Source organism: Poeciliopsis prolifica, unplaced genomic scaffold (assembly GCF_027474105.1).
Source record: "Poeciliopsis prolifica strain line A6 unplaced genomic scaffold, Auburn_PproV2 SCAFFOLD011, whole genome shotgun sequence".
NCBI classification, from domain to species: domain Eukaryota; kingdom Metazoa; phylum Chordata; class Actinopteri; order Cyprinodontiformes; family Poeciliidae; genus Poeciliopsis; species Poeciliopsis prolifica.
In genome coordinates, this window is record NW_026562386.1 from 8,371,653 (window position 1) to 8,397,865 (window position 26,213).

Below are 26,213 nucleotides of genomic sequence, written 5' to 3' on the forward strand. Positions count from 1 at the left end.
GATAAATATCACCAATCTGTATGAACACCTGCAGATGGCTAAAAAGGAAATTAAATTTTTCACTGCAGATTTAAAGTGTGTGAAACAGAACGGAAGTGCTTACAAAGAGAAAATGTACCTTCTTTTGTCCTTTATCCCATTTCTGGATAGGTTCCTGTCTAGGAGTTTGTTCATGCAATGTGTCTTTGCTCTAAAATTCCCAATGATGACATTGTTGGTTCACCACCATCTCTGCAGTCTTTCCAGAATAAATAAGGTCTCCAAAACCTTTTAAATTTGACTTGTGATACAGATCTTCAGTCTAGAGGCTGTACACTTGGCCTGAAACATCCTATTATTTGTTGGAATAAACCTAGTTTCAAATACAGCTGTGCTGCATCTCCTGGATCTTCTTTTCAAGGTTTTATTTTCTTGTAGAATTATTGTTCCATTTAAAAGCACATAAAGCAGCATGATTCTTTATTCACCAGCAGAAGATTGAGAAGTCACAAGGCCTTACTGAGAACCACTCAATTCCCTGAAGAATAAAGATTTCAACAGTTTGATGCTAAAGCTCCTGAATAGCTCGCAGGCATTCTTCACTCTTGGATCGAGATAAGAATAGCATTTGCTTGTTACTCCTCTACCACTTTGCCAGCAAGTGTGGCTGAGAGTTGGTGTTGCAGAAGTAAAGAAGGGCAAAAAGGAAAGAAGCGTGTTCCCTTTGGATTCACTGGAGCAGCCTAGACTGAGACAAATTTGGCTCTGTCAGTTTGCATACACATCTGTTCTGGTCTGCAATTAGGCTCTTTCCTGTTTCAGCACAGGATATGGTCATGCTGCGAAGCTTAGCCATTGGATCAAAGATTATACACAGCAACGAGAGATTTCAGAATCTCTTTTATGTATTTATTTTTTTATTAGCACCTACCTATTTTGGTTTTGATATTTGGTCCAGAATTTAGTTTGTAGTTTTAGATGCTATTATTTGTCTGCCGACCTGGCCTTGTTGAGATGAGTTGTGATTGGTTTAAATGTAGCCACAGACACTTTTGTCCATGTTGCTGTCCACATACAACCCAGTTCTCCCTTCATAAAGCTTTGGAAAATGTGCGTCAGCGACTTCCTCCTTGTGTTTCTCCACCCTCCTTGTTTCGACTTCCTGTTTTTGGCACAAGCTGGAAGTAAGATGCTTTGAATGGGAGTCACTGTGGTTGCTGTTATCCAGTTACTGCTACAGTTATCTCAAGAGCTGCTTCTGATTTGTTGTTCTTTTGAAAATGCACTTTTTTTTGTAAATTCAGATAACTGACTGCTTTGAGTTAGCCAAATATTTTATCTTATTTTGCAAGCATTTCAGACTGTCTCTGGAATAGTGCATCTATTCCACTAAGAGCAAAACTCCTGCCCTCAACATTACGATCAAATCATGCTCCATTTACTTTAGCTCTGAAGTGGAAAACCATAACACTTGTTATGGTTGCTTACGGTCATTAACTGCAGACTACAGATTAACCAAGAAATTGTCTCTTGAACCGAATTGCCAGATTTTTAGCTTCATCAACCCTGACCAATGGCCGCACAGGAACTTAAAAGCAGTCAAACTAAAAATAAACAGTTGTCATTTTCAAATTGCCTCTTTGCTTGATGGATAAATGAAAGACCTTGAAATTCAATAAGACAGCAAATAAATGTGATCTGTTGTTCACTAAATGGGGTCGCCATTATTTAAGCTTTTTTATGTTGAATCTGCAAATTCTTCACTTGTTTTGATTGGCAGCCGATTCCTGTAATTTCTAGGTAAACCAGTTAGAGGTGTGAATCGTTCCTCTGTCTTTCTCAGTCTGCATCGTTTCATAATTACCATCGACATGAGTTATTGCGATAAACTGCATTCCAAACTTGATTTCTCCCTCTGATAGTTCAGAGTTGTTTTGAAGGTTGTCTCAGTGAGTATTTTTTTTTTCCACAGTCTTTGAGACACATTTGCACCTGTTTTTTTTATTTGTTTTTTTGTGAAAGGGAGGACAACAGGGATAATAGTGTAATTTATTTCAGTTTGTACTTGGAAGAATCTGTAGAGTTTGACATATTGTTTAGTGTGCGTGATTCCTAATGCTGTTGGCTTTTGTGTATTACAGCTCTGATGTTACTAGCTGAACAGTGACCACTGCCTGCCCAAGGACACCTGCTGCCAAATTCCCCTCACCATGTCTGCGATCCATGTAAGGCTTTGTTTGTCTTGTTTGCTTTCAGTATCTGACAGGCTAATGTGAACTCATTTTTGACTCTGCCATTTGTATTTTTATCATACAAGTCATCTGTTGAGCACTTTAAGGAGTGGCCTTAAAATATGTTTCTCACCCTCTTTTAAGAATGTACTTACTAGACGTCTGCCAAAATTACTGGCAGATTTTTTTTTCTTTACAAGTGACTGAACTAGGCTCATTTTTAAATTAAAATAAAAAAAATGTAAATAATTCATGACATAAGTTTAGCTACACCTCATCATTAATCAGACTGTATTAACACTGTAAAGCTTTTCTATGCTGCTGTTATCCACATCTGTACCAAATACTAATGTTTGATGATTGTCAATCTTTTTCCTGCAAAATTTATAATAAAAGGAGCTTAATTGTGTTCTATCAAATAAATTTTAGCAGAAAAATAACATACCAACAATGCATTAACATCAGCATTGACCAATATCAGTCATTTTTAGCATAAAAATGACTGATATTGCATTAATTGAAACAAGGCCATATTAATAACTCTTTAATATGAGGAAGCTAAAATGATATCAAATATCTTTACAGGTGCAAATGTCCATATTTGTGCATTCCTAATTTGATTAGCTTTTATTATGCTACATTATTTAACATAATACTGCTGCATTTATTTCTGAATTGATGTTGCAGTGAAATATGTTTACATTTCAGAGATTGAACTCTTTCATCTTCATTTAATCATTTAGATCAAAAAACACCCCGACTGTGACCATCAAGGCGCCATCTTTAGCTGACCTGTTTCTATTAATCATTCACTGAGCAGATTGCCATGTTAAGAGCTTAACTTAACAGTGCTTCTTCCATTTTCCCAGCTCAAGCCAACTAGAGCCAAGGAGAGCATAGGAGCATATTACTGCTGCCGGATAATATTTCTCACCAGTAGATAGCATGTTATTGTCACTGATAAACTTCACTTTTTTGGGGAAGAAAGCCACTGACTCACAACAACTGCTTTGTACTTTATTTAGTCCCATTCACATTATTATTTAAGAATAGTTTCACTTAGACCTGCCAGAAAACATCAGGTCAGCAGTTTTAATGATGACAGTGCTTTAATCATGATGGGTAGTCTACATTTATGGATTATTCAAAACTATTACATCAGCATTACAGCTTTACATAGATTATTTAAAGCCTTCTATGCATTTATTCAGTTTGTAATTAAGAATTCCAAATTCTGAATTACTGTCTTATTAGAAATTGAGCTTTCATTTCTACTACATGACAAAAAATTGAAAGAGGATGCAAAGAGTGACCCTCAGTAAGACATTTATTGAGGGTCATCGGCAAACCCATGAAACTGCTGTCTTCATGGGTTTGCCTAAAAAATCAGTCAATTGCTGTTTGCAGTCTCACTAAAACTAGGAAAATGGAGCACATCACCGCAGTCAACATTCGAGAACACTAAAGTCTTCTGGTTCTGGTCTGCTCTGCATCCCCAGAATAAGAAGCAGCATTCAATTTTCACAGCACTAATCTGGGACTCCTAGAAAACCTCAAAGGTCCTGAAACCCCTCTTCCTTAGAGATGCCTTTCATTAAAAACAACTGGGATATTGATTATTATATTTGTCATATATATATTTGCCTGACAACGACCTCCTTCACACACACACACACACACACACTTGTACCGCCACAGTGCACTCTGCCAGCCATTTTTATGTAAGCATCAACTACAGAGTTTCCGTCTATATCTCCACGTATATGCATACACCCACCGTGCTCATCACCGCCATTTGCTTCAAACCAGCCGCTAGGAAGCTACTCCAAGAGGAGACGGGGTGTCGTATTCCATGCAACGCACAAGTCATTTTAAGGATCTCCATTGGTGCCCCAAAAAACTATTTAAAAAATCCCCCGTATTCCCTGGACCGAACTTGAAAATTGGACATTATGCTCCTAGCACTTAGTGTTCTTCAAACAAATAAGCTTGTTGCGGAACACAAATAATCACCCACGCTAAATAGTGAAACAAAATTTTAACAAAGCCTTGAGTCACATAATTTGCCTCGAGGAATTTTAACAATGTAAATACTCAAATAATTGTGAAATTGTGACAGCCTTCCTACAATTTAAAGGTGCTTTTTCTGTGTCTTCTTTGTAGCAGGTGCCATGGTCGTCTGGCACAGAGTGCGTTGCCAAGTATAACTTCAAACCTGGCACTGAACAGGACCTGCCTTTCTGTAAAGGAGATGTACTGACCATCATTGGCGTCACCAGGGTGAGAATTAATGTCTGAGACTCATTTCACAAATTGCATTCTTAATTTAAATGGAATGACAAGAATTGATGTGTGAATGAGGGTGGTATTCACTTTTTATGTAGGGGTTGAGGCTCTTGAATGCACATAAGGAGTGAGGGCTGATCCATTTCAACAGAATAAGCTACTACTTCTAAAATTGCAAAGGAAGTTCATGCACACAGTGAATTGCAGTTTGCGACGATGTCTTATGTCCATAGGAGCAAACGGGGGACATGAGAGCATCAGAACTGGACCAAGCAATAGAAGCCGTTTGCCTGATTTTATGAATCATGTTTTCTGTACATCATATAGATGATCAAATGCATGTGGATTGCTTACCTGAAGAATAGTACCAACTAGGAGAAGAAGGGCAGCCAGCAGATGGAATGTAATTATTTTTGCAGGGTCACATTGTGTCCTGCCATCCATGTGGATTTTGTTTTAACACCTACTTGTTTCAACAGGATAATGTTGTAAGGGGAACCAGAAATGGTTTGAGGAGCACAACAATTTTAGGTGTTGATTTATCGTCCAACTTCGTTTTAGTGGATTTAGATGACATTTAATTGTATAAACCAGTCTCATAATTCCATGAAAAGAGATCTATCTGGAAAAAATGAATACTTCCTTTCAAGGGAGTTATCTTTACTATATGTGATATGAGCAGAAAGAGGAGATGAGATACAATCAATAATCAATATTTAAAATTATTTTTTTTCTTTTTGGGGGTGGGTGGTGGAGTATTTTTATTTTTGAAACATTGAGATTATAAAAGCTTTAAGTCAACTGTGATCAAATTCTTTCACATTTGCATGTAAAACAAAGAAAGCACAACCAACAGAACAAGAACAAAGAGAGAGAACAAAAGGGTATTATTCTGAAAGGACACTACTTGAATATACATAACCAAAAGGAAATTAGATGGCCAATAGACACTTTCTGCAAAATAAACCAATTCTTACTACATATTTTTTATTAACCAAGCCAAAATCTTTGCATGTTGTTTTATTAACATAGGATTTCCATTTTGACCATAGTGCTGTACACTTGTTCATCTCTAAATGGATTAAGAATGTTAATCTTACCATCTGATAGATTTCATTAACACATTTTGTCCATTTGTGTAGAGTGGGAGTATCAGGTAGGAAAGTCGGACTGCTTTTTCAGGTTGTAATTAAGATCTACCTCAATTACTCCTTATTTTATTGAGGGAGTTTAACATTCATGCAAACCAACAAAAAAGCAACTTGGCAAGATCATATTGTTGCCATGTTTTGTGGATTCTTAGTCTGCTGGTGGTTTAAATCTACTGTTCAAATGAGTGGGCCTTCAGCTTCAACAGAGATAGAAGTTAACTCTTTTGGTGTTTGACTCTTTTAGGATCCAAACTGGTACAAAGCAAGAAACACAGTGGGTAGAGAGGGGACCATTCCGGCCAACTACGTCCAGAAAAGGGAAGGGGTGAAATCAGGAGGGAAGCTCAGTCTTATGCCGTAAGTACCAGAGTGCTAATGGAGCATGTCATGCGTTGTAAAAGCAGCTGAGCATTCTTATGCAACACTTTTAAAAACACTGCAGGAGAAATACTGCAGGAATGTGACTATGGTTGTGCATCTTGCATATTTGTGCCACATATGTGTCTGCTGCTCAACCGTGTGAATAAGTTGTTTGGCACCCCGCAGCGAGGGAAAAACACAGTTCCGACATCAATCCACGGAAATCCCGCCTTTATGGTGTCTCATTTCATCTGTGTCACTGTCTGAGGCCAGAAGCATCTGTGAACCGCTTCAGAGTGACAGAGTGGCTCTTTTTGAAATTGTAGCAAGTAAGAGGACATGATGAAAGCTGCATGCAAATCAAATGACACAAGAAAGCCATGTCTCTCTTTCTGCAGGAACAGAAAATACCTGCATGTTCTGACTTTAAAATGAGCTTTTCATTCGTGAAGCGAAAGGAGACAAGTGCTGCAAAAATGTTGCTTATGTTAGTATAAGTTGAAGTTAGAAGAAGTTATAGTGAGCTATTGTTATACTCAATTTCTAATTGGATAAAATTTAGACATTTTTCCATTACCTTAGAAAATGAAATGGGTAATTAGCAGTTAGTTGCCATTTTGGTTGATCTTTTGTTCATTTCAAAGAAAAGTATAATCTACACCAAGTACATCTGTATTAGTGAAATCAGATCATGGTGCTGGTGCTCATCAGCATTACCTCTTTAACTTACAGTGGCTGACTTTCACATCATGTTGGCAGGAAGCATTTGAACTGACTTTTGACCCTCTTTGTTTCTTCATGAGCTGCTGCTGAGAGCTCTAACCTCTCTCTCCTTGCCACTCCTGGTATCGTCTGTCCACACTGGTGTGAATGCTCATCCAGCTCTGGCATGCTGGAGTGTTTGTGTGCAAGGTTTATATATAGAACATCAACAAAAAATAAATAAATAAAAAATTCAGGAATTAAATTCAAAAAGTGAAATGCAGATTCATGATAGTTATATTTTAGTAGCATTTATTCTGTTCTGAATTTGAACATTACATTAGAACAGGGGTCTTCAACCTATGGCTCCGAAACCACAAGTGGCTCTTTGAACCTTCCAGAATGGCTCTTAATAATTAGGCTAAAAAATTGGAGAACCAAATAAAAAAATACATATAGCAGATCTTTTATTTAAGTTTCTTCCATGGAATAAATCCTGCATTGTATTTTCATAACAGAATGGCACAACTATTCGTAATGTTTATATTTTTTCTCATTCTTACTTTGGAAACTAGAAGTTTTTTGGGGGGAGGTGGCAGGGGGGATTTGCATAATTTTCCTTAAGCATCAACATCCTATATAAGAAAATTAATCAATGTTCTTTTGATAAATGTTTTTTGATTTTCTTTATTTTAAAACTTCAAAACCACAAATTTCCTATAGTAGATATTTAATGTCTTTTCACAAAAGTTTATGCCACATTTTGCAGCTCTTCCATTTGTAAATGCAGACCCTGGCATTAAACCAATAAAGAAATATTTTAATTCAGAAATGTCAGTCTCTGAGAAGTACATCTTTGCACCGTAGCTTATATGAACTCAATATTTGCATGGATTGTTGCATTAACATGATGTTTCAAAGAGGCAAATTCTTGAATCAGATTTGCTTCACAGTTCTGTCAATGTCAGGGTTATTCCTGTTGCTTATGCACCGTTTTCTATCCCACATTTTTTTCCCACTCTGCATTTCATTAATATGCTTAAATTGGCAACTGTTAAAGGACAGCTTCTGTAGTAATACATTATGCAGTCTCAGTGAGCAGTCAACAGTCTAATGGCTTTAGGTTATAATATAGCATAACATCACATTTCTGTTTTATCATTCAAGACTGCACAATACTATGTCTTTATTGTTACTTCAGTGTCACTCAGTGTTCATTTCACTAAGTGCTACTGAGCTTGCAGTAATAATTTTTAAATATAATAGTTATTAATTATATTACCATGCATTCAGACTATCTTGGACAGAGATGTATTTGGTGATGTTTTGAATGCAGCAGAACATGTTTTGGGAATTGTGATTTTCTGGTAAAGTCATTAAAGTTTGTTTCTGTGTGCCTTAACAGCAAAAGAAGCCTCTACTTAGATAAATCGATGTTGTTGACATGGAAATATTTGTTTTCCCTCAAGTGCTTAATAGAAACTGTCCAGATCTGTCTTTAATGACTGCAAAAGTGAGAAGCATTAATTCCATTAAATTGATTTGCTTATACATTGTAAGTCATATAATAATTCCTGTATTTTCCAAGTATTGGGGAAGCCTCTTATTAGCTGTAAGCAAAAAATGATAACAATTAAGAGACATGAGCATGAGAAACGTAGCTTTCTGTAATGAATGTACATTACGAGTTTAACTTTTTAATATGAATATCTGACTTGGACTTTATTGAAATTCATAACTGTAAACCTTAGAAACCATTTGTGGTGTGATATTGTACCAATTAAAATTATTTGTACATTTGTATTGCCAGGTCATGTTTTAGTGGTTTCACCTGCCAAGATTTTGCTATCACCACATTTTAGTGCTCTCTTTATGCACAAGCCGTCCTCTGATACTGCTGTTAGTGACGCAGAGGGACATTTTAAATGTTGTCATGAATCACTAACAGATGTCTCAGTAATGGCCTCTCCCTCTATTCTGGGTTACATAAGGGTTCAGCTGTGGTCTTCTGTCCCCATTCTCACACTCTGTTGATACTCAGTGGAAGATGCCATCTTGGGGGCTCTTACTGCTTCTGTTCACTCTGCTGCCCTCTTGTGGGCGAATTATGCTCCTCATTGTGGCACCATCCTATGATAACAACAAGGACATTGAACACTGGTGTCCTGTTTCCTCCTTCCATGTTGGATCAAGCATGTTTCACCATGTCACGTCTGAAAACTGCAGTGGGTTTCTCGGAACAAAACAGCACTGTGTTTCCACTGAGCGCATCCGTGGCCGTTCACACAGCTTGTCATCCACTCTCAGATTAGTGGGAGTTAAAGAGCTTCTGTCCATCGGAGACGCTGCAATCGCTGATCTAATCAACTCAACCCGCATTAAGCTGCTTTACCACGAAGACCTCCGACGTCTCATGAGCCCAAGAACTGAGGAGGAGGAAGGTGCAATGGAGGCAAGCACCAGAAAAACAGGATAAATCAATTAGAGTAGTTAATTACCACCCATTGACCAGCAAACGCTGACGGGAAGAACCTGTTTCATGGAATAGTTCTTCCATGAGTGGCAGAAGTCGATGAACAACTGTGCAGTGTTCTGTGTTGTCAGAGGCAAGCAAGAGCATTATTGAACTTTATTCTAAAATAAGGCATTTGATTTTAAATAGACATTTATGTAAAAAGAAACTAACACCTTTGTATCTTAGCAGAGGACTCGATTTGTTTTTTTCCCTCCTCCATTTAGTAAAAGTTCAGGTCATTTCTCTGTTCCTCCTAACTCACTCAGGAGTGGGTCTCTTGGCTTGTCTGACTCACTGCCCCAACTAAGTCTTTTTGTATTTTCCTGTTATTGGTGTGCCTGCATGTCAGTTTCCTCTTCTGCCCCCAGACTTTATTTCTGTGTGTGTGTGCGTTTCCTGTTGTTTGGAACCAGGTACATTCTCACTGAATCTCTAAGACGAGACAGCCTCTGTCTCTGGTCTGAGTGAAAGCACTGCTGCTGGCTTCCCTCTACTGCTCCCCTCCTGTTTTTCGCTTCTTCTTTCAGAAAACATAGTAAATCACTATGTGCGGTTGAAACATCACACGTTTAGTGACATTGACATAGTTTCTCTTCTTTCTTTTTTTCTCAGTACAGAAACTGTGGCCAAATGTAGTTTATAGAACTTCTTTTTTTAGCTCTTATTTACTCTGAGGAAGCATCTTCTTGGCTCAGCAGGCATTTGACAAAAAAAGACCTGCTTGATCCAGTGGGATAATGATTTGTGTTGTAATTGCATCCTCCTGCAAGCACTACCTTATGCAAGACACTGCTCTATTAAGTGGTTGCTGATAATTATCAAACAAAAAAAGAAAAAAAATGCTTTGTCTTGTAGCATTTTTATTTCTAACCAAATAAAGTAACGCACATTTGTATCCTACTCAGTGCTATCAGGCTGATGTGGGAAAGTCGTCTGGGGTAAGCACTATACTTACCCCAGCACTATAACATACTGATAGCCCAGTGCTGGGGTAAGCACTGGGCTATTATATTTTTGTATCCAGAGGCTGAAATGTTAACCCATTTTTTGTAGGCTAGTTCAACCTCATGTCAGATTGGATACATCTGAGAATTAGCCAGGTGTTGCTGTGGATTCTTAATTTAATCATAGTTTAGGTTGATTTAAATCAACCTAACCCATGCTTTAGGTTTGGACTTTGACGGGGCCATTTTCCCACATGCATATGCTTTGATTGTTGCTCTGGCTTTATGTCTACTTTTGTTCACTTATAAGAAGCTCAATTCAAAGGCCTTTTGTTTTTGTCTTTCTTCCAGTTTTTATGTCTGACCCTTCTGATGTCTTCCTTGGTCTTCATGATGCTGTTTGTTCACTAATGCTTTCTATCATTCCTCTTAGTCCCAGAACGATTAGTTGTCTTTTTAAAATACAAAAGTTTATTGAGTCTTCTGCTGACTTCTAGAGGAATTTTGTTGCACTAGATTTTATTTGACTTTCCAATAATTTCAGATAAAATTATCAGGTGATGGACTAATCTCTGTGGTTGTAACATGACAAAATATGAACAACGTTTTGGAGTTTGACCTACATTATAAAGTCAGTTATTTCAAACTCTCACATTCCCTTTCTGTGCTTTACTAACTTTTCTCTTTTCTCCATCGCTTTAGATGGTTTCATGGGAAAATCACTCGTGAGCAGGCGGAGCGTCTCCTCTACCCCCCTGAGACGGGTCTTTTCCTGGTGAGGGAGAGCACCAACTACCCCGGCGATTACACCTTGTGCGTCAGCTGCGACGGCAAGGTGGAGCACTACCGCATCATCTACCACAACGGCAAACTGACCATTGACGAGGAGGAGTACTTTGAGAATCTCATGCAGTTGGTTGAGGTGAGGGTTGAACTTAGATGGTTTTTTGTTTGGTTGTTCCTTTTAAATTTTATTAGATAGGTAGTCTACTGTATTCCTCAGTTATCATCATTATAAAGAAGTGCTTTTTGAATAAAATGTGTGAAAAATATATATATATACTTTATATATAAATGTAGCTCATGTTGTGTAAGAACAAACCTGTTAGATTTCTTACAAAATACCTATTATGCAAATCTCATTTTGCATGTTTTTGCATACATGTTTGATTTTCTATTGTTTCTAAAAACAGCCCAAGCACTTAATGAAAACACCCAGTTATTTTTCTGGTATCTGCAAAATGAATTATTTCAAAAGGCCTCCTGATTAAGTCTCATTTGATGGCGATATGCCGTCACCTGTCAAACCCAGCTGAGTGTTTTGTTGTTGACTTGCCATACAGAAACCACTTGCTGCATGCTTGTTACCTGTGTAGGAGGTTCTGCTTCTGCTTTTCAAAGATGTATAGTTGTAGAATTGCGGAATTGTTTGCGTCCATTTTCTCGTGTGAGTGTAAATGGGTGTGGCTTATTTATATTTATTTAAAGTGACAGCAGGGTCTAAAACACCTCATTATGAAATGAGCTCAATATTGGCACAACAGAATTGACTAAAATCTCATTTAACAGTGATTTTGAAAACAAAATGGAATAAACACGTTTTGTATAGCACATGTACCCATCCTAATCTGTTCCAGGAGGATTATTAGGTTCCTGGTGAAATACCAAAGAAATATACTGTCACTAATACTGCAATTGAAAAAATATTGTTTTGTCCACAATCCACAGTACAAACTTTGCCATCATATTAAAGTTTGGGTACTCATTCTTGCTGAAACATGGTTACATAACTCAAAACAAGAAGGATTGACACTCACTATCCACCTTTCCCTTAACATCAAGACTCAAGCATTCACTCTGATTTGGCTCCCTTCCTGCCCGCTATCTGAAGGCAGGTTCAGAGGAAGGACAGAGAGGAGAGGGGAAGACAGGAGGCGTGGTGGCAGGCAGAGAAAGAGAGGTCTTTCATCCTCTCAGATAAAGAGGGGAAGAGAGGCTAGATTGGCGGCTATCACACTTCTAATTGGGCCTCATCTTTTTACCCCGTGGGGCACTGGAAGTGGACGATGGGAATTTGCCAGCTGGCAGTGAGATCATCCCCATTTCTGGTGCATTCCTATTATCACCCACCCACAATCTCTGTCTATCCTGTTCACACCCTCCACACTCAATTCTGCCCCCACTTCCTTTCTCCACCTCCCTCTGTCAGTCTTTCCCTCTTCGAGTTCCCTCGTGGATACCTGGCATATTGCTTTTTGTCCTCCTCTCTTTGTTATCCATCTCACTCTTCCCCCTGCTGGCTCATATTCCCCGCTCTCCTTCATTTTCCCTTGTGTCAGTCTCTCCATATCTTTATTTGGTAGACTGTCTGCATTCCCCTGTAAATAGCCTTAGATAGAATTCTTCACATTCTTTGGTGTTTTTCCGTTTAGCTGTCTGTTCCTGCACTCTGCTGTTATTGGTCACAGCATGTTTCATATGGCTTCTTCCTTCTATTTATCCCTAAACATACTGTTTGCTGACAGCTTGTTGTCAATTATTGCATCCGCAGTAATGTTATGCATGTCATAAAAGCAAAGAAGGCTGCGTGTGGTAGCAGCAATATAATTGCATGATGAAGTATTGTCTTTTATGCACTCATTGAGTATTTTTACTTCATAATCACAGCCTTCAGTGTTAATTATATATGGGAAGATCTTGATTTAGCTAAGACAATTATGTAAATCATTTTTTTGTCAATTGCAACATGTTACACAAGCAGAATCAGACTATTTGGAGCATTTCAGTTGATAAACACTGTACCAAACACATACATGAGTTAGTGCAACAATAGGAAAATCCAAGATATAGCATACGCATCCATGTACATGTTATTTAATATTTGAGGATCTATTGGCAGGCATGAGAACTGGTGAGTTCAGAGTATATTCTTCCTGCACCTTGCTCTCCCTCTGGTGGTTGTAATGATGATTTGCACCTAATTGGAGTAACAACCTTTTCTCAGCTCCCTCAGAACCCAACAAACTTCCATTTTTTATTTGTCTAATATCTGGGCCTGGGTGATGCATTGATTTTTATCAACTACTCTAATTTTCTGTTTTTGAACATTTATTTTTTTGGAAAATCTATATTTTTCATCAATTGTTTGGGGGGGCGGGTTACCAGAGTTACGCCAACCCACCCAAGTACTTTTATGTTTGACATGCATGTTTTACAGCATCTGTTTGTTTCAACTTTTAATTTAGGTCAATTCAGAGAAGGAATTATTGAAATAAAAAGTTTTTCAAGATATTTTCTGTCAGTGCTAATTATTTAAGGAGAAAAAAGTGAGAGGCGAAAGTAGACTAAAATTGTAAATTGAATTTGGTATTAAAACATCAGAGATTTTATTTTTAAGCTAAAAAAAATAGCTTAAAAATATTTTTATTAGGTTATTGTTATAATAATATCAGCCATTGTTATGGATGGCTGTATCAGCTAGCCATAACAATATATGAACCTCAGTACAACCTAATGTCAAGACCCAATGACACGGTTTTGTTGTCAATCACTGACCTCTCGCACTAAATTTCCCCTCTGCTGTGTAGCATCAGTCTAGCTGGAGTGCTGACAGAATGCTGTGTATCATTGTAGCCTTTTCTTGTCACTGCTATGGCTTTAGGTCACCTGTGTCAAACCTATTTATGGTTCAATTTCAGATGTGACATCTGGATGTGAAATATACAGTGCTCAGAAGAAGTTGTGCTGTTAGTAGTTGCAACAGTTTTCTTTTTATCACAATTTTTGTGTGCAGCTGTTTGCAGATAAAAGGCTTTACATGAACAAAGTGATGATTCATTAAGCCCCACCCAATGTCTTAAGTTTTAATGCCTGCAGTTTTAAGCCTTCATAAAATACAAAACAGGGTAGTTTTACATTGTATACCTAAAAATGATGTCTTAATTGTGCAAAATTGTGTGTGCAGCACTACACCAAAGATGCTGACGGGCTTTGCACCAGACTGATTAAACCCAAGTTGATGGAAGGGACGGTGGCGGCGCAGGACGAGTTCTCCAGGAGTAAGTTTCCCCTACTTTTACTACACCACTCCACTAGGCTTCTGCCACCGAGGCTCACAGGGACATTTGTTTACTTGCCGTCGTATTGACCTTGTAAGCGCACTGTTGCATGCATGCACTTGGAGTAAAATACAAACCCTACATGCCCTCTAAGGTTGTGCTGTCATCTCCAGACTAATAGCATTAATCACAAGGGTGATTAATCTTTTTTGTGTGTGGATACTCATGGGCTTCACCAGCAGTCAAAGTTAATCTGTACCAGCTGACTCCTCCTCTATGTGCCTTTGCTGAACTTCATGTATCCCTCTGAACATGACTGATTATCGCAGCACTTATTCTAAAAGTCGACACAAATAGAGCTCTCAAACTGAAACGTATTTTATTACATCTGTGATTAGTTTGATTGTAGGTCTCTGATTATTACGGGACAAAAGATAATGTTGCTAATGTTGCATTACAGTTATTAAGCCCTTTTTGGCACCTCTTGGCAGGTGGCTGGGCCTTGAACAGAAAAGAACTAAAGCTGCTTCAGACAATTGGAAAGGGGGAGTTTGGAGGTGAGTAACTGTTTTTTTTTTTTTTCAATATAATTATAGTTAAATTTTATACAGAATTGAAATCATTCTGCAGATGATTCACTTTTCATTATTATTATCCCTGCAATTCCTTAGACCTTAGTTGCTTTTTTACTTCCTTAAATTCATTCTGTGAACAGAGTGAGTCTAAAACAAAAATTCAGAAAGTCATATTGTAGGATTTTTAAGTTATTTGTTTGCATATTTAACTCATTAATCTATAACTTGCATCCCTACTTTTAAAGTTTCAAGGAATTCTGGTTTGTTGGAAGAAAAAGTTCAAGAAAAGGTGGATCAGGAAAACCCCAATCCTGTATCAGAGCTATGATCGCAATAAATGGGAATGATTTTCCATCATTTTGAAACGAAAACATGTCTTTCATGACTAGATGTGATGGTGGGAGACTACAGAGGGACCAAGGTGGCTGTCAAGTGTATCAAAAATGATGCCACAGCACAAGCTTTCATTGCCGAGGCCTCTGTCATGACGTAAGATCAGACTTTTTTTTTCTTCTGTAATTTGAGACAGTTTTTTTTATTTCTGTTTCTTAATGAGGTTTTACTTTAGCATGAGCAGCTAAATGGATTTATGCATTTTCTTGCACACCAACAGCATCATTTTCTCCATCTGTTTGTTTTCAAAGGCAACTTAGGCACAACAACCTGGTGCAGCTGCTCGGTGTTATTGTGGAGGAGAGGGGCAGCCTCTACATCGTAACAGAATACATGGCCAAGGTCAGTTAGATCAGAGTGTGTGGGTGTGTTCTCTAATAAAATCAAAAATATACCCAGTTGTAGAACTAGTTTGGCTTTTTTAAGTTATTAAATATCAGTCATTTGCAGGTAAAGATTATATCTTCATGATTACACCAGAGACTAAATGCACTGAAAGCTGGATATTAATGTTAACGTTAATACCCCACAGGGCAGCCTAGTGGACTACCTGCGCTCCAGAGGACGGACTGTTCTTGGTGGGGACTGCTTGCTAAAGTTCTCGCTGTGAGTTTTTATCTTGGTTAGATTTAATTCTGAAAATGTTTGTCTAGCTGTCAGGAGTTTTGCAGAGTTTCATGGGAACGGCGTCAGCCGTTTGGCTGAAAGCACTCCAGAACCGTTTGTTTACAGACATACAGATTATTCAGATGGTTTTCTCTGAAAAATGGCTGCTGCATTGGCAAATATAGGCTTTGACTTAATCCTTTTTTAATTAAACACTTGTTAAGACAGTGCTGTCTTCTAGCACCTGTGAAAAAAAGACCATAAAATGAGCGAGAAGGTTCCACTCTGAAGGTATTTGTGTATTAATCCACTGTGGCTTTCAGTGGCTTATTTTCAGTGTGACACATTGAATACTTGGCTTCTCTTATCAGAAATGGATTTTATTTGCATGAAATCAAGCAAAAAAAGGAAGAAAATATCTACCAGATGAAGATATGGGATCTTAAAACACAATATTCTGTCTCTATATTTGACTATTCCTCTTGTCAAGAGCAGATCACACATTTGCTCATATCTGTCATGTAATAAAGTTATAGTTATGATATTGTTGTCCTTTTCTTTCTACCCACAGTGATGTGTGTGAAGCCATGGAGTACCTAGAGGCCAACAACTTCGTCCACAGAGACCTTGCAGCTCGGAACGTGCTCGTGTCTGATGACAACATCGCCAAGGTCAGCGACTTTGGTCTCACCAAGGAGGCCTCCTCCATACAGGACACTGCCAAGCTGCCCGTCAAGTGGACCGCCCCAGAAGCACTAAGAGAGAAGGTGAGCAGCAGATCTGCACCGGCAGGCTGTGGCTTTCTTTAATTTAAACTAATCAAAACATTTCATTGGGTTTTAGTGCAGTTAAGAAATATCATCTCAAAGCATTTTCAGAACAGTAATACGAGGTAGAAACCAGTCAATTTTACATCCCTGATTTGTTTGAGGCATTTTATCTTCAGCTGATTCAGGTAATCTACATTACTTAAAATAATATAAATAGCTGTAAAATCAAGTTTTCAGCTGATTTAACTGAATCAGTTCAGTTAAATTAAATTTATTTCCATAATTTCAGTTCACAACAAATGTATCTAGAAAGGTAAAATTATATAATTATAGGAATCCCGATTCTTCGCAATCATTTTTGGCAAATTCAGGAACATACATTCAAATTAGATCCTAGTTTTAATACATACAAGTTTCAATTCTAATGCCAATTGGTAAAACTTTGTCTAATCATGACCTCATAGTGACCCCTCCAGAATGACTACTTGCTTAAATGGCTATGTGTCTGTTTTCCAATAAATAATATGTGCGACGAGTTATTAATGACGCTAAAATTTTGCCAAAAATTATGGCAACAGAATGCAAAAACATGTCACTTCTTCTAATAATCCAAGCATATAAGAACATTTTTCCTGAGATTCTTTCGGAAGGAAGCTTGATTAGATTCTTGGTGGTTGAAACTTTCAGCTCTGATCTACTGCATTGATAATACTCTGTTTTCACGTTTGTTTCGAGCTGTTATTTTATTCAAGTGCTGGAACATGTCTTTGCAACCATACATATAATGATGTTATAGATTATTTGCAGAGTTTCTGTAAGTTTTCTCAAATGCTTATCTCTAGTCTTGCAGGCATCATGTGGAAATAATTTATTTTGCCTTGAAAAGTGGGCACATAATCCCCACAGATGCTTAAAACTCAACTTTACAAACAAACTTCACAAATATGAGTTTGCACTAAATTTAGGATCCTCATATCCAGATCTTGTGCATTCTGCTTAAATGACGGCACCTCCTCAGGCAGCCGCTGTATCACCCTGTCAAATCACTGCTAATTATGTCAGCAGTATTTATGTGTCACTTTCTGAATGACTTCATGTGAAAACGTGTTAATGGGTTCGCTTGTCTTTACCCAACAGAGGTTTTCCACCAAGTCAGACGTCTGGAGTTATGGAATCCTTCTTTGGGAGATTTACTCCTTCGGCCGTGTGCCTTACCCTAGAATTGTAAGTATCCTGGCTGGTCATCCTGGTAGTCAAATTTCAGATAAACCAGCAGATGGCAGACTTTAGCGCTGGGACCAGTGTTGAGTCTGGTTTTATTTTTGTGCAATAGGAGAATCATTTCAGCTGGATAAACAAACAGCAGGTTCTGACACAGTCCTCAGGGTTTGGAATTTGTTTTAATTGTGTTCCATTTTTAGAAAAGTATTAAATGTTTGCGTTTACATTTTCTAAAAGATAATAAACCTCAGTTTTGAAATCTTTTAAAATGATAAAGGTCACGTCATGAATTTTAAATCAAGATAGGAAGAATTAAGGAAATAAAATTGCTAAAATGCTGCATGAAATCAGTCAATATTTGAGAAATCTTATTTGCATTTATTCTCATTTCCTAAAAAAGTTTCCTCAAAACATCCATTTATCACACTGAATCAGAAGCAAACTTCCTTTTCATATTGTGGAACATACAATATAGGTGCATCTCTGTAAATTTGAATATCATCACTTAAGTTATTTCAGTCATTCAGTTGAAACATTTGAACTCAATTTGTTTTATTTTCTTTTTGATTATACCTTAAAGAGGATGAAAACCAATCATTTAGTTTCTCAGAAAGTCAGATTACATCAAATCGATAAAAATTGATATTTAATGCAGAAATGTCATGTCCTTCCAGTCTGTCAGTCACTTACTGCTTGTTTTTTGCTCCTTTTGCATAAATTGTTGCAGCAACACAGAAGGCATAACGGGATAATTTGCATTAAAGTGGCTCAGGTTGCATTAATAGTAGTCTGTACATTGGCTCTTGTGTCCCTTTATTTCCTTTTGACAATTCTCTTTATATTCTCAAACAAGTTCATAGATGACTCACGTGATGCCAAATTGATAAAGCCAAGTCATTCTTGGATGAAGCAGTTTGTAGAGGTCCTTCTGGAATAGAAAATCCCTGTCTCCATAAAGCTTGTCAGCAGGAGGAAGCATGACGTGCTCTACAACTTCTTCTCAGCAAGCTGTTTCTGCTTTGCACTTACAAAAAACACAATGCACTAAAACCAGCAGATGGCCTGGTTCCCAAATCATCACTGACACACCAATCTGTCTGTGTGTGTTGACTCTTTTAAACAACCACAATGACTTATGAATCTCCCCCAACTCCTAAATGAATTTCATTTTATAATTCTCTCAAGCTTGTTGTTATCTCTGTTGCTTGTGGACAATTTTCTATCACACTTTTTCCTTCCACTAAACCTTCTATTAGTATGCACACAGCTCATCGGTTTTATGTTACATTTTAGTGTTCAGAGAAACTGGACTTTAGGTTCAAGTTGTTAATGAACAGAATTAAAGAAATAAAATGTATCAATGCAATGAATCTACATGAGCTTTCTGATACTTTTGATTTAATGGCATGTGCATGTAATAAAACCCGTTTACACTTTCAATCTTAAAAGGGCTCTAGTATGAAAAATTCACATTTTGCATTTTTGGTAATTTCATTTGGGTCATTACTGCTTATAAAAACTGTGACAGTACGTTAAAAAAAAAAAACATCAAGCTGTTTTTTGGCAATATGTTAATGTTTTTTGGTGTCTGCAAAGCAAGCCATTTCAAAAACCTCCCAATTTATGAGTCATTGCACCCTTACCAAGCAACCCCAGCAATTTTGTCGTGCTGGTTTCACTGCTATATGTGCTGTACAATGGCTGCTGGAAAAGAGGAGCGTTTTGTTGTTAACTTACTCTGCCTTTTTGTTGGTTGTGCAGGAGACTCTACTTCTCAAACCATGTGATTTAGAAACTCTAATCTTGGTTGTAAATGGCAGAGTAGTTGATTGAGGCTCTAAAGTTGCTCTGTGTGTTTGTGCATGTCTGTTTCTCAGCCACTAAAAGACGTGGTGCCCCGGGTGGAGAAGGGGTACAAGATGGATGCCCCGGACGGCTGCCCGCCTGTGGTCTACGACCTGATGAAGCAGTGCTGGACCCTGGACCCTGCCATGCGGCCCTCCTTCCGCATGCTGAGGGAGAAACTGCAGCATATCAGAGCCAAGGAGCTGTACCTGTAAAAAGCAGCTGTGGAGTCGGGGATCGAAGGGAGATGAGGAGCAGCCCTGTACAGACGGATCATGGGAGGAGGAGGAGAAGAAGAGGGACCACAGCACCTTCCTCCTGCTTGCCAAACCAAGGGACTGCCAAACCGTGTTCCCTCCCCCAACCTCGGGCTCCACCCTGCTTCTTCACTAGGACTGTTTTCCTGTTTGTGTTGTATAGCTTTGCCAAGCAGTTTCCTCACACCTTTTCTTCGTCCTCCTTCACCTGCCGCTGTTCGCTCGTGCTCTGTAACCTGGTCCGAGCTGCTCTTCCTCATCCTCATCCACTTGCATCATGCCTTTTCGTTCCTTTTTTTTTTTCTCCTCCTCTTCCTCCTGAAACGTGGCATTAACTGGAGGAGGGGCTGGCCTTTTCCTCCACGTTTGTCAGGTGCTCTCTTCTTCACCCCCAACCTTTTGATTATTTTTTTTTTTTTAATCATTCCAGTATCCACGTGGCTCTGTCATTCCATCCTTCTAACCCCCGACCCTCTGCTATGTTGTCAGGTGGAGGGGGGGCTTCGCTCTGTGCCAAAGTGCCTCCAGTCTACAGAGCTCCACAACCCTCCACTGCTTAATTGGACTGTTGAGGTGTCAATTTTTTATTCGTTTTTTTTATTTCTTTTTATTCAGGGAGGTCAGTAGATGTTTTTTTATTACAGTCTCCCGACAACTCCACTTTTGTTTTGTTCAGTTTTTTTCTCCCCTAATAAGAGCACATGAACAGGAAGAGGTGGAGTTTAGCGAGGGGCCTCGTCATCTTCATCCTGCTGCCCCGAGTGGGGGCATGGGGTGATTAAGGGAGAAGACTGGGGCAGGAGAGGCACTTCACACACATGGTCGATTCATCATACGTGGGCTTGTTTTTATATCAAAATTATATTTAAAGGTTTAAAAGAGAAGAACAAGGAGAAAACTGACCAGGACAGGACGGAGGAGGAGGACTCTGAGAAGCCAGGAAGTGACTTGGTGCTCTGGATGCTTGGCATCCCTGAACTCTGGGGTCGGGGTGGTGCATGCTGTGTGCGAGAGGCCTTGGGTTCAGCTGTCAATGCTTTCAATGTTCATTGTTTTATTATGCTATCATGTCTATGAATAAATCATTCCATCTAAACGGTGTGGAAATGCATCATTGTCGTGGCGTCCGCAAACAGTCTTTAAATGTCTTAAATTCGTTTTTAAAAATGTACATTGACAGCCTAATGTAACTAATGCCCTGTGAAAGCATTGCCTTGATGAATTTGGAAAATTACAGCAAACTGTGTGGAGCCAAGAGAGGCGGTGGGAGGGCGTGTCTGAGTGAGATGATTGACATTTGAGACTGAGATGATTTTTCACCGTCTCAGTTCTAGTTCCAACCTATAACGATGTTGCATGCATTCTGTGAAAAAAAAAAAGTAGGGAATTACTTTGATGTAAGACACAGAGCTATCTTTTGTTCATTTCTGTCATGATACAGGTATTAAATTGAATTCATATTGGTTTTAAAAAGCCATACATTTATAAATTATCTCCAAGATGACCACCTGATGCAAGTTCAACAAGTGTGACCTGCATTTGTTTTCAGGCTCCCAAGAAAAGACGCTTTGTAGAATCACATTTCGTTATTACAGTTGTAAATCTTTTGAAGTATGAAGTATTCTCCAGAGCAAGCTTTGCACTAGAGAGTCTGTAGAACAGCTCAAGCTCTCTGTGAACAATTTTCAAGTTTGTGCACAGATGCAGAAATGAATTTAGGTCTGGACTTTGAGTCATGCTTACACATTAAGCTTTGATATTTTCTCTTATTTTAGCTGTGGCTCTATGTTTACACTCAAAGGTTTCTATAGCTGCTGTTTCACATTCTTTACAGGCTCTATCAACTTTTCTTCCAGGTATTTTCCAGTGTTTAGCTCAATTTTCAAATCAACGCTGACCAGCTGAAAAGAAAAACATTCCCTCACCATGATGGTGGCACTACTATCCAATGATGGTTTTCTGCTGAAGATGGGCTCCGTTACATTATTTGTCGCAGATAATTTTGCATTTAAATAAGATTTTTTAAATTTATTTATCTAAACTGAAGGTTACCTTTGTCCTCTTTTTGGGACACAGTTCTATCAACTGTATTTTCTATCTACTTGATAAAATGGAGTTTTTTAGCTTTAGATAAAAAAAATTAAAAACCTGGAGTTGCATGTTGTTGCTGAGGAACAGAATTTTAAATTGAGTTACATGTGTAATGTTCTTAAACTATTAGGAGAGTTAAAAATAAGTTAAAATTATTTTTCAGGATTTAATTGGGTTTTCATTGCTTTGGTCTTAAAAAGACTCAAATTTGATTTAGTGCTGAAATTTAATTGTGAAGCGGCAAAATGAAAGTTAATTCAACAGATTAGTCCACATATACTAAAATAATGCATGTGGCTCAAACACAATGTGGATCAAATGTGTAAAAAGTAGAGTAATATAAAGTGGATAATGTAGCAGTTTGGTGGTCTTCGATCAGGACCGTCTCAGTTTCCCTCACTATCCTGTATAACTAGATCTGCAGAAGTGTGAAAATGTTTCAATTTGAAAAAGTTCCTCAATCAGGTGAGGTCTTCAGAGATCTGGACTTCTCGTCTCAGCTTGGATCAAAAGCAACCGGGGAGTTTTGCCCCATCATCTATTAACGACGTCTCAGTGTAGTTTGCAAGAGCACAGCAAACAGGCGAGGAGTGTTGACAACAGTGCCTTAAATGTGTGAAAAAGTGTCATTTGACCAAGTTGTCAAGGTTCACACAGTGGGGCCTTCACTGCTCTCTGGAGATCATCATCATCTTAAGGAGCATTCATTCATTCAGTTATTTTATTTTGGTAAACTGTCCACATCACCAGAAACAACAAAGAAATAACAATAAATAATCCACAATTTACCAAAAAAGGAATAGGCTGAAGCAAAGCATATAATCCATTAGTTTCTCTGCACTTTTTGCTTCCACTTTAAAGCTCTTCCGATCTCTGCTCCTCCTCCATTGCTACAACAATGTTGTGTGGGTCCTAATTTTGCATAAATCCAATGAATTTTAACAGCAGTGACAGGGCGGCAACAATAGGCCCGTTACATAACAAACGCGCTTTATGCTCGTGGCTAAGGCTGCGCCGCTGTCAGGACCTATCACGGTAGCTCTGATTTGTTATGCTGCCACAGCCGCATGAGATGGGCCTGTTGCAGAGGTCCACCAACACATCCACCTCAGGAGCTCAGAGACACTCACCTTCTGAGCTTCTTGGCAAACATGCAGCTCATTAGGTGGCCGAGGGGCCATTTTCGGCCTACCAAAGGTCGACAACAATGGAGCTTAAAAGAGCAACTCTGTTGGGCTTCATTTTACTCATTTCTTTTAAGAAATTATGAGTTTTAATCTGGGAATCCCACCTGACACATCGGTCTGACATGAGTTGAGTTTTCTCCCACATCTAGATGCTTAAGACTTTCCTTCAGGCTTAACTAATCATGACAGGCACTCAGCTTTTGGTTCTTAGGAGGCGCATGCAGGAGGATTGAAGTGTTAATCAGCTTTTTGATAAGTTATTATACGGATCTGTGTGACCATTGGCTGTCAGACCGAGCCCAATAGAAACTAATTAGCTCCTTAATTAATCTGATTATAACAACACCAGTCCGAGGAAGACGCCAGACGAGGTCCGTGTGCGCCGGTGTTGCATTCGCACCCACCCGCCAGCCTCTCACACACTGTGACACATCAAACTGCAGCTGACAAATCTACATGTGTGACAGAATGAGGGTGAGCTGGACAGGTGGACTCAGGCTTCAGGTCTACATTTGCTTCTCTGTCACATGAAGCAGGATTTCTTGAGGTTGCCAGCCTGTTTCATGTGGATTTCTAGTCATTACGAGTATTTTAATGGCAATTTTTATTTTATATATTATTTTTTTTTTTATTGGGGGCACTACACCCCTTCTCTGTGCATTAACCTTAGCTCTAAACTTTTTGTTTTTCTTTAAAAATATGTTTCTCCGGAACAGGATGTACCTTTAAAGTGTTCTCAGGCCTTGAACTCTTCAATTTTACTTTGCATTGCAGCCACAAATATTTGTGGATTTTATGACAGATCAACACAAACACAAAGTAGTGCATATAGTTTATTTCACAGAAATTTGGAAATTAACCAGAGATGACGGATAGAGTTGTACATCATACTTTAAGGTAGAGCAAGGGGTGAAAGTAGGCAAGACAACAACCCCGAATGTAGAGGCAAGTCCAGCTGAACACCTTCTGAAAACCTGTAGCGTTACTTGAAATTGCATTTTAGAGATGCATTTCACCTGGTTTTACTTTGTTTTGGGGGTTTTTTGTGCAAAAAATAAATAAATAATCATTCCAAAGACTTCCAGGTAATTCAATCAACCAGGTTTTTCAAGGCAGTGACTCAGATGAGCTGAATATAAATGCAGCTCACATAAAATCCATCTTGTTTATAAGGAACAACTTTCTTCCTTTCACTCTACATTATTATGCTATTTTGCGTTGACCTACAGTATAATGAAAAAATCCCAATAAAATATCTAGAAGATATCAAAATGTGGGAAACACTGAAATACTTCACACAAGCTGTCTCTGTGTCATTAAATCGTCAAAATAAAAGAAGACGATTCCCAAAATGTTGACCTCTCCCAGCAGAGACATTTGTCTGTGATGCTGCAGATTGCAGAGGAGGAAGTCTGGAATTACCCTCTCCAAGGGTTGTATTTAAACAGCTGTAGCACTGTCACTGAGAGTGGGAGTTTTTAATTTTCAGCCTGTTTCCGTGTCGCGTAGCAATCGTTCAGATGACAGAAATAATATTGACACTATCAGGCCAACAGGCTGTCTCTAACGTCCTCCGGTTCTTTTATAGAAATTGATGCATGGCTTCACATGCCTTTCTGTGTGTGGGCTCGCCACTTCGCTGATCAGTCTAAAAATAACCCACTTCCTGCTGCTGTTTGTGTACAGGAAAGGATTTAGTTTCTTCAAAAGACGAAGATCCCTTTTTGAGTAGCGGGGTTGTTTCTAGGAGCCTGGTGACATTTGGAGTATGTCTCTCATTCCACTGGGTGTCCCTGCTACATCTTGAAGGTGTATTTCTTTGGAGTATCAGGCTTCCAGTTATTACCATCTATTCATCAATCATCTGATACAGCATGAAGAGGGTCGGGTGGGGTTGGAGGTGATTGTAGCTTATCTCCACTGATTACCATGTCGCAGCGAACTGTGCCTGTCAAAATATCCACACTACTTGAGCTTCTGAAGACACTTGATTGCAGTTAAAAGGGGGCTGATTACAAAAGCACATCACAGTCTTACGTCTTCCCATAAAATCCAGATTAAACACTTTGTTTATTGGTGACAACTTGTGGAAAAGTTAAAAGGGTGTTAATAATCTTATGAGTTGCTGCATTTCACCTCTGCTCAGTTTGCTCTTCCTATCCGATGATTCATGCACAGTAATCCAGGTTGACAGCATGATGTCCGACCTGTGAGAGGGTCATCTGGCCACTGTCCATCAGCTGAAGGACAGCTCAAAGTGGCACCGTAAAAATAAACAGTGTTGTATAAGCTGAAGGTAAAAGACAACCTGCTTTCTCATGGTAACGCAAAGGCTTGCAACGTATCTTAGGATCATTATCTCCAGATATTTTTAGTGTTTTTGTCATAATTCACAAAGCAGTTTTACATTTTTTCTTAATAAAAATCTTAAATGTTAAGGGGTTGTCTAGATTGCTAAAAAAACTACAGCATTATGCTGCCACCAAAAGTTGAATCATTCAGTGTAACACATTCAATTCAATGCTTCATTGCCTTAATTTCCCTCCCTGTCAAATGAAGCAGGAGACTATGCTGCAGAACCACACTTCATATGTAAAAGGCTTTGAGTACAGCTGTTTGTGATATAGAGCAAAGTGTTACATATTTATGAACTAATCATAAATATGATTAGTTATGATTATTAGTTAATAAATAACTAATCGTATTTATACTAATTTGTACTGATTGTGGACAATGAGTACAAAGCTGAAAGTTTGTGGTTGGCAGGTCAGTAGAAGTGGCTGCAATGCCACTTCTACACCATGCTGTTTGTACATTAGCAGTGTTTTTGGTTGAATATTGTCCTCCCTTATTCTTGGTGTCCCGCTGCTAATCAAAGCTCAGGCTGTGGCTAGCATATTGTGTATGGACTCAGTGCAGAACACAGATAAGACACAGGAACTGGGTCCAACAGCTAATCCAGCAGGTGAGAGCACCACAGTGATGTAATGATGGCTTAAATTAAGACAATGTGAGTCGCCTCTCACTCAAAACCCTCATTGA

General features: G+C 38.6%; 1 protein-coding gene across 4 annotated transcripts in view; it reads left to right on the top strand.

Moving 5' to 3' along the window:
* Positions 1-20,993, top strand: part of LOC129364298 (tyrosine-protein kinase CSK) — a 42,285-nt gene extending 21,292 nt beyond the window's left edge. For 3 of the 4 annotated variants that reach the window (XM_055036857.1, XM_055036856.1, XM_055036855.1), the window contains 12 exons: positions 2,121-2,204; positions 4,374-4,490; positions 5,892-6,004; positions 10,871-11,090; positions 14,133-14,226; positions 14,718-14,783; positions 15,191-15,290; positions 15,446-15,536; positions 15,727-15,800; positions 16,372-16,567; positions 17,708-17,794; positions 19,669-20,993. In XM_055036857.1, coding sequence (XP_054892832.1) covers positions 2,190-2,204; positions 4,374-4,490; positions 5,892-6,004; positions 10,871-11,090; positions 14,133-14,226; positions 14,718-14,783; positions 15,191-15,290; positions 15,446-15,536; positions 15,727-15,800; positions 16,372-16,567; positions 17,708-17,794; positions 19,669-19,851 — 1,356 coding nt within the window. In that variant the 5' untranslated portion in view covers positions 2,121-2,189 and the 3' untranslated portion in view covers positions 19,852-20,993. The remainder of the gene's footprint in view (positions 1-2,120; positions 2,205-4,373; positions 4,491-5,891; positions 6,005-10,870; positions 11,091-14,132; positions 14,227-14,717; positions 14,784-15,190; positions 15,291-15,445; positions 15,537-15,726; positions 15,801-16,371; positions 16,568-17,707; positions 17,795-19,668) is intronic. The other variant, XM_055036858.1, reaches the window with a different exon arrangement.
* Positions 20,994-26,213: the final 5,220 nt, after the last annotated feature.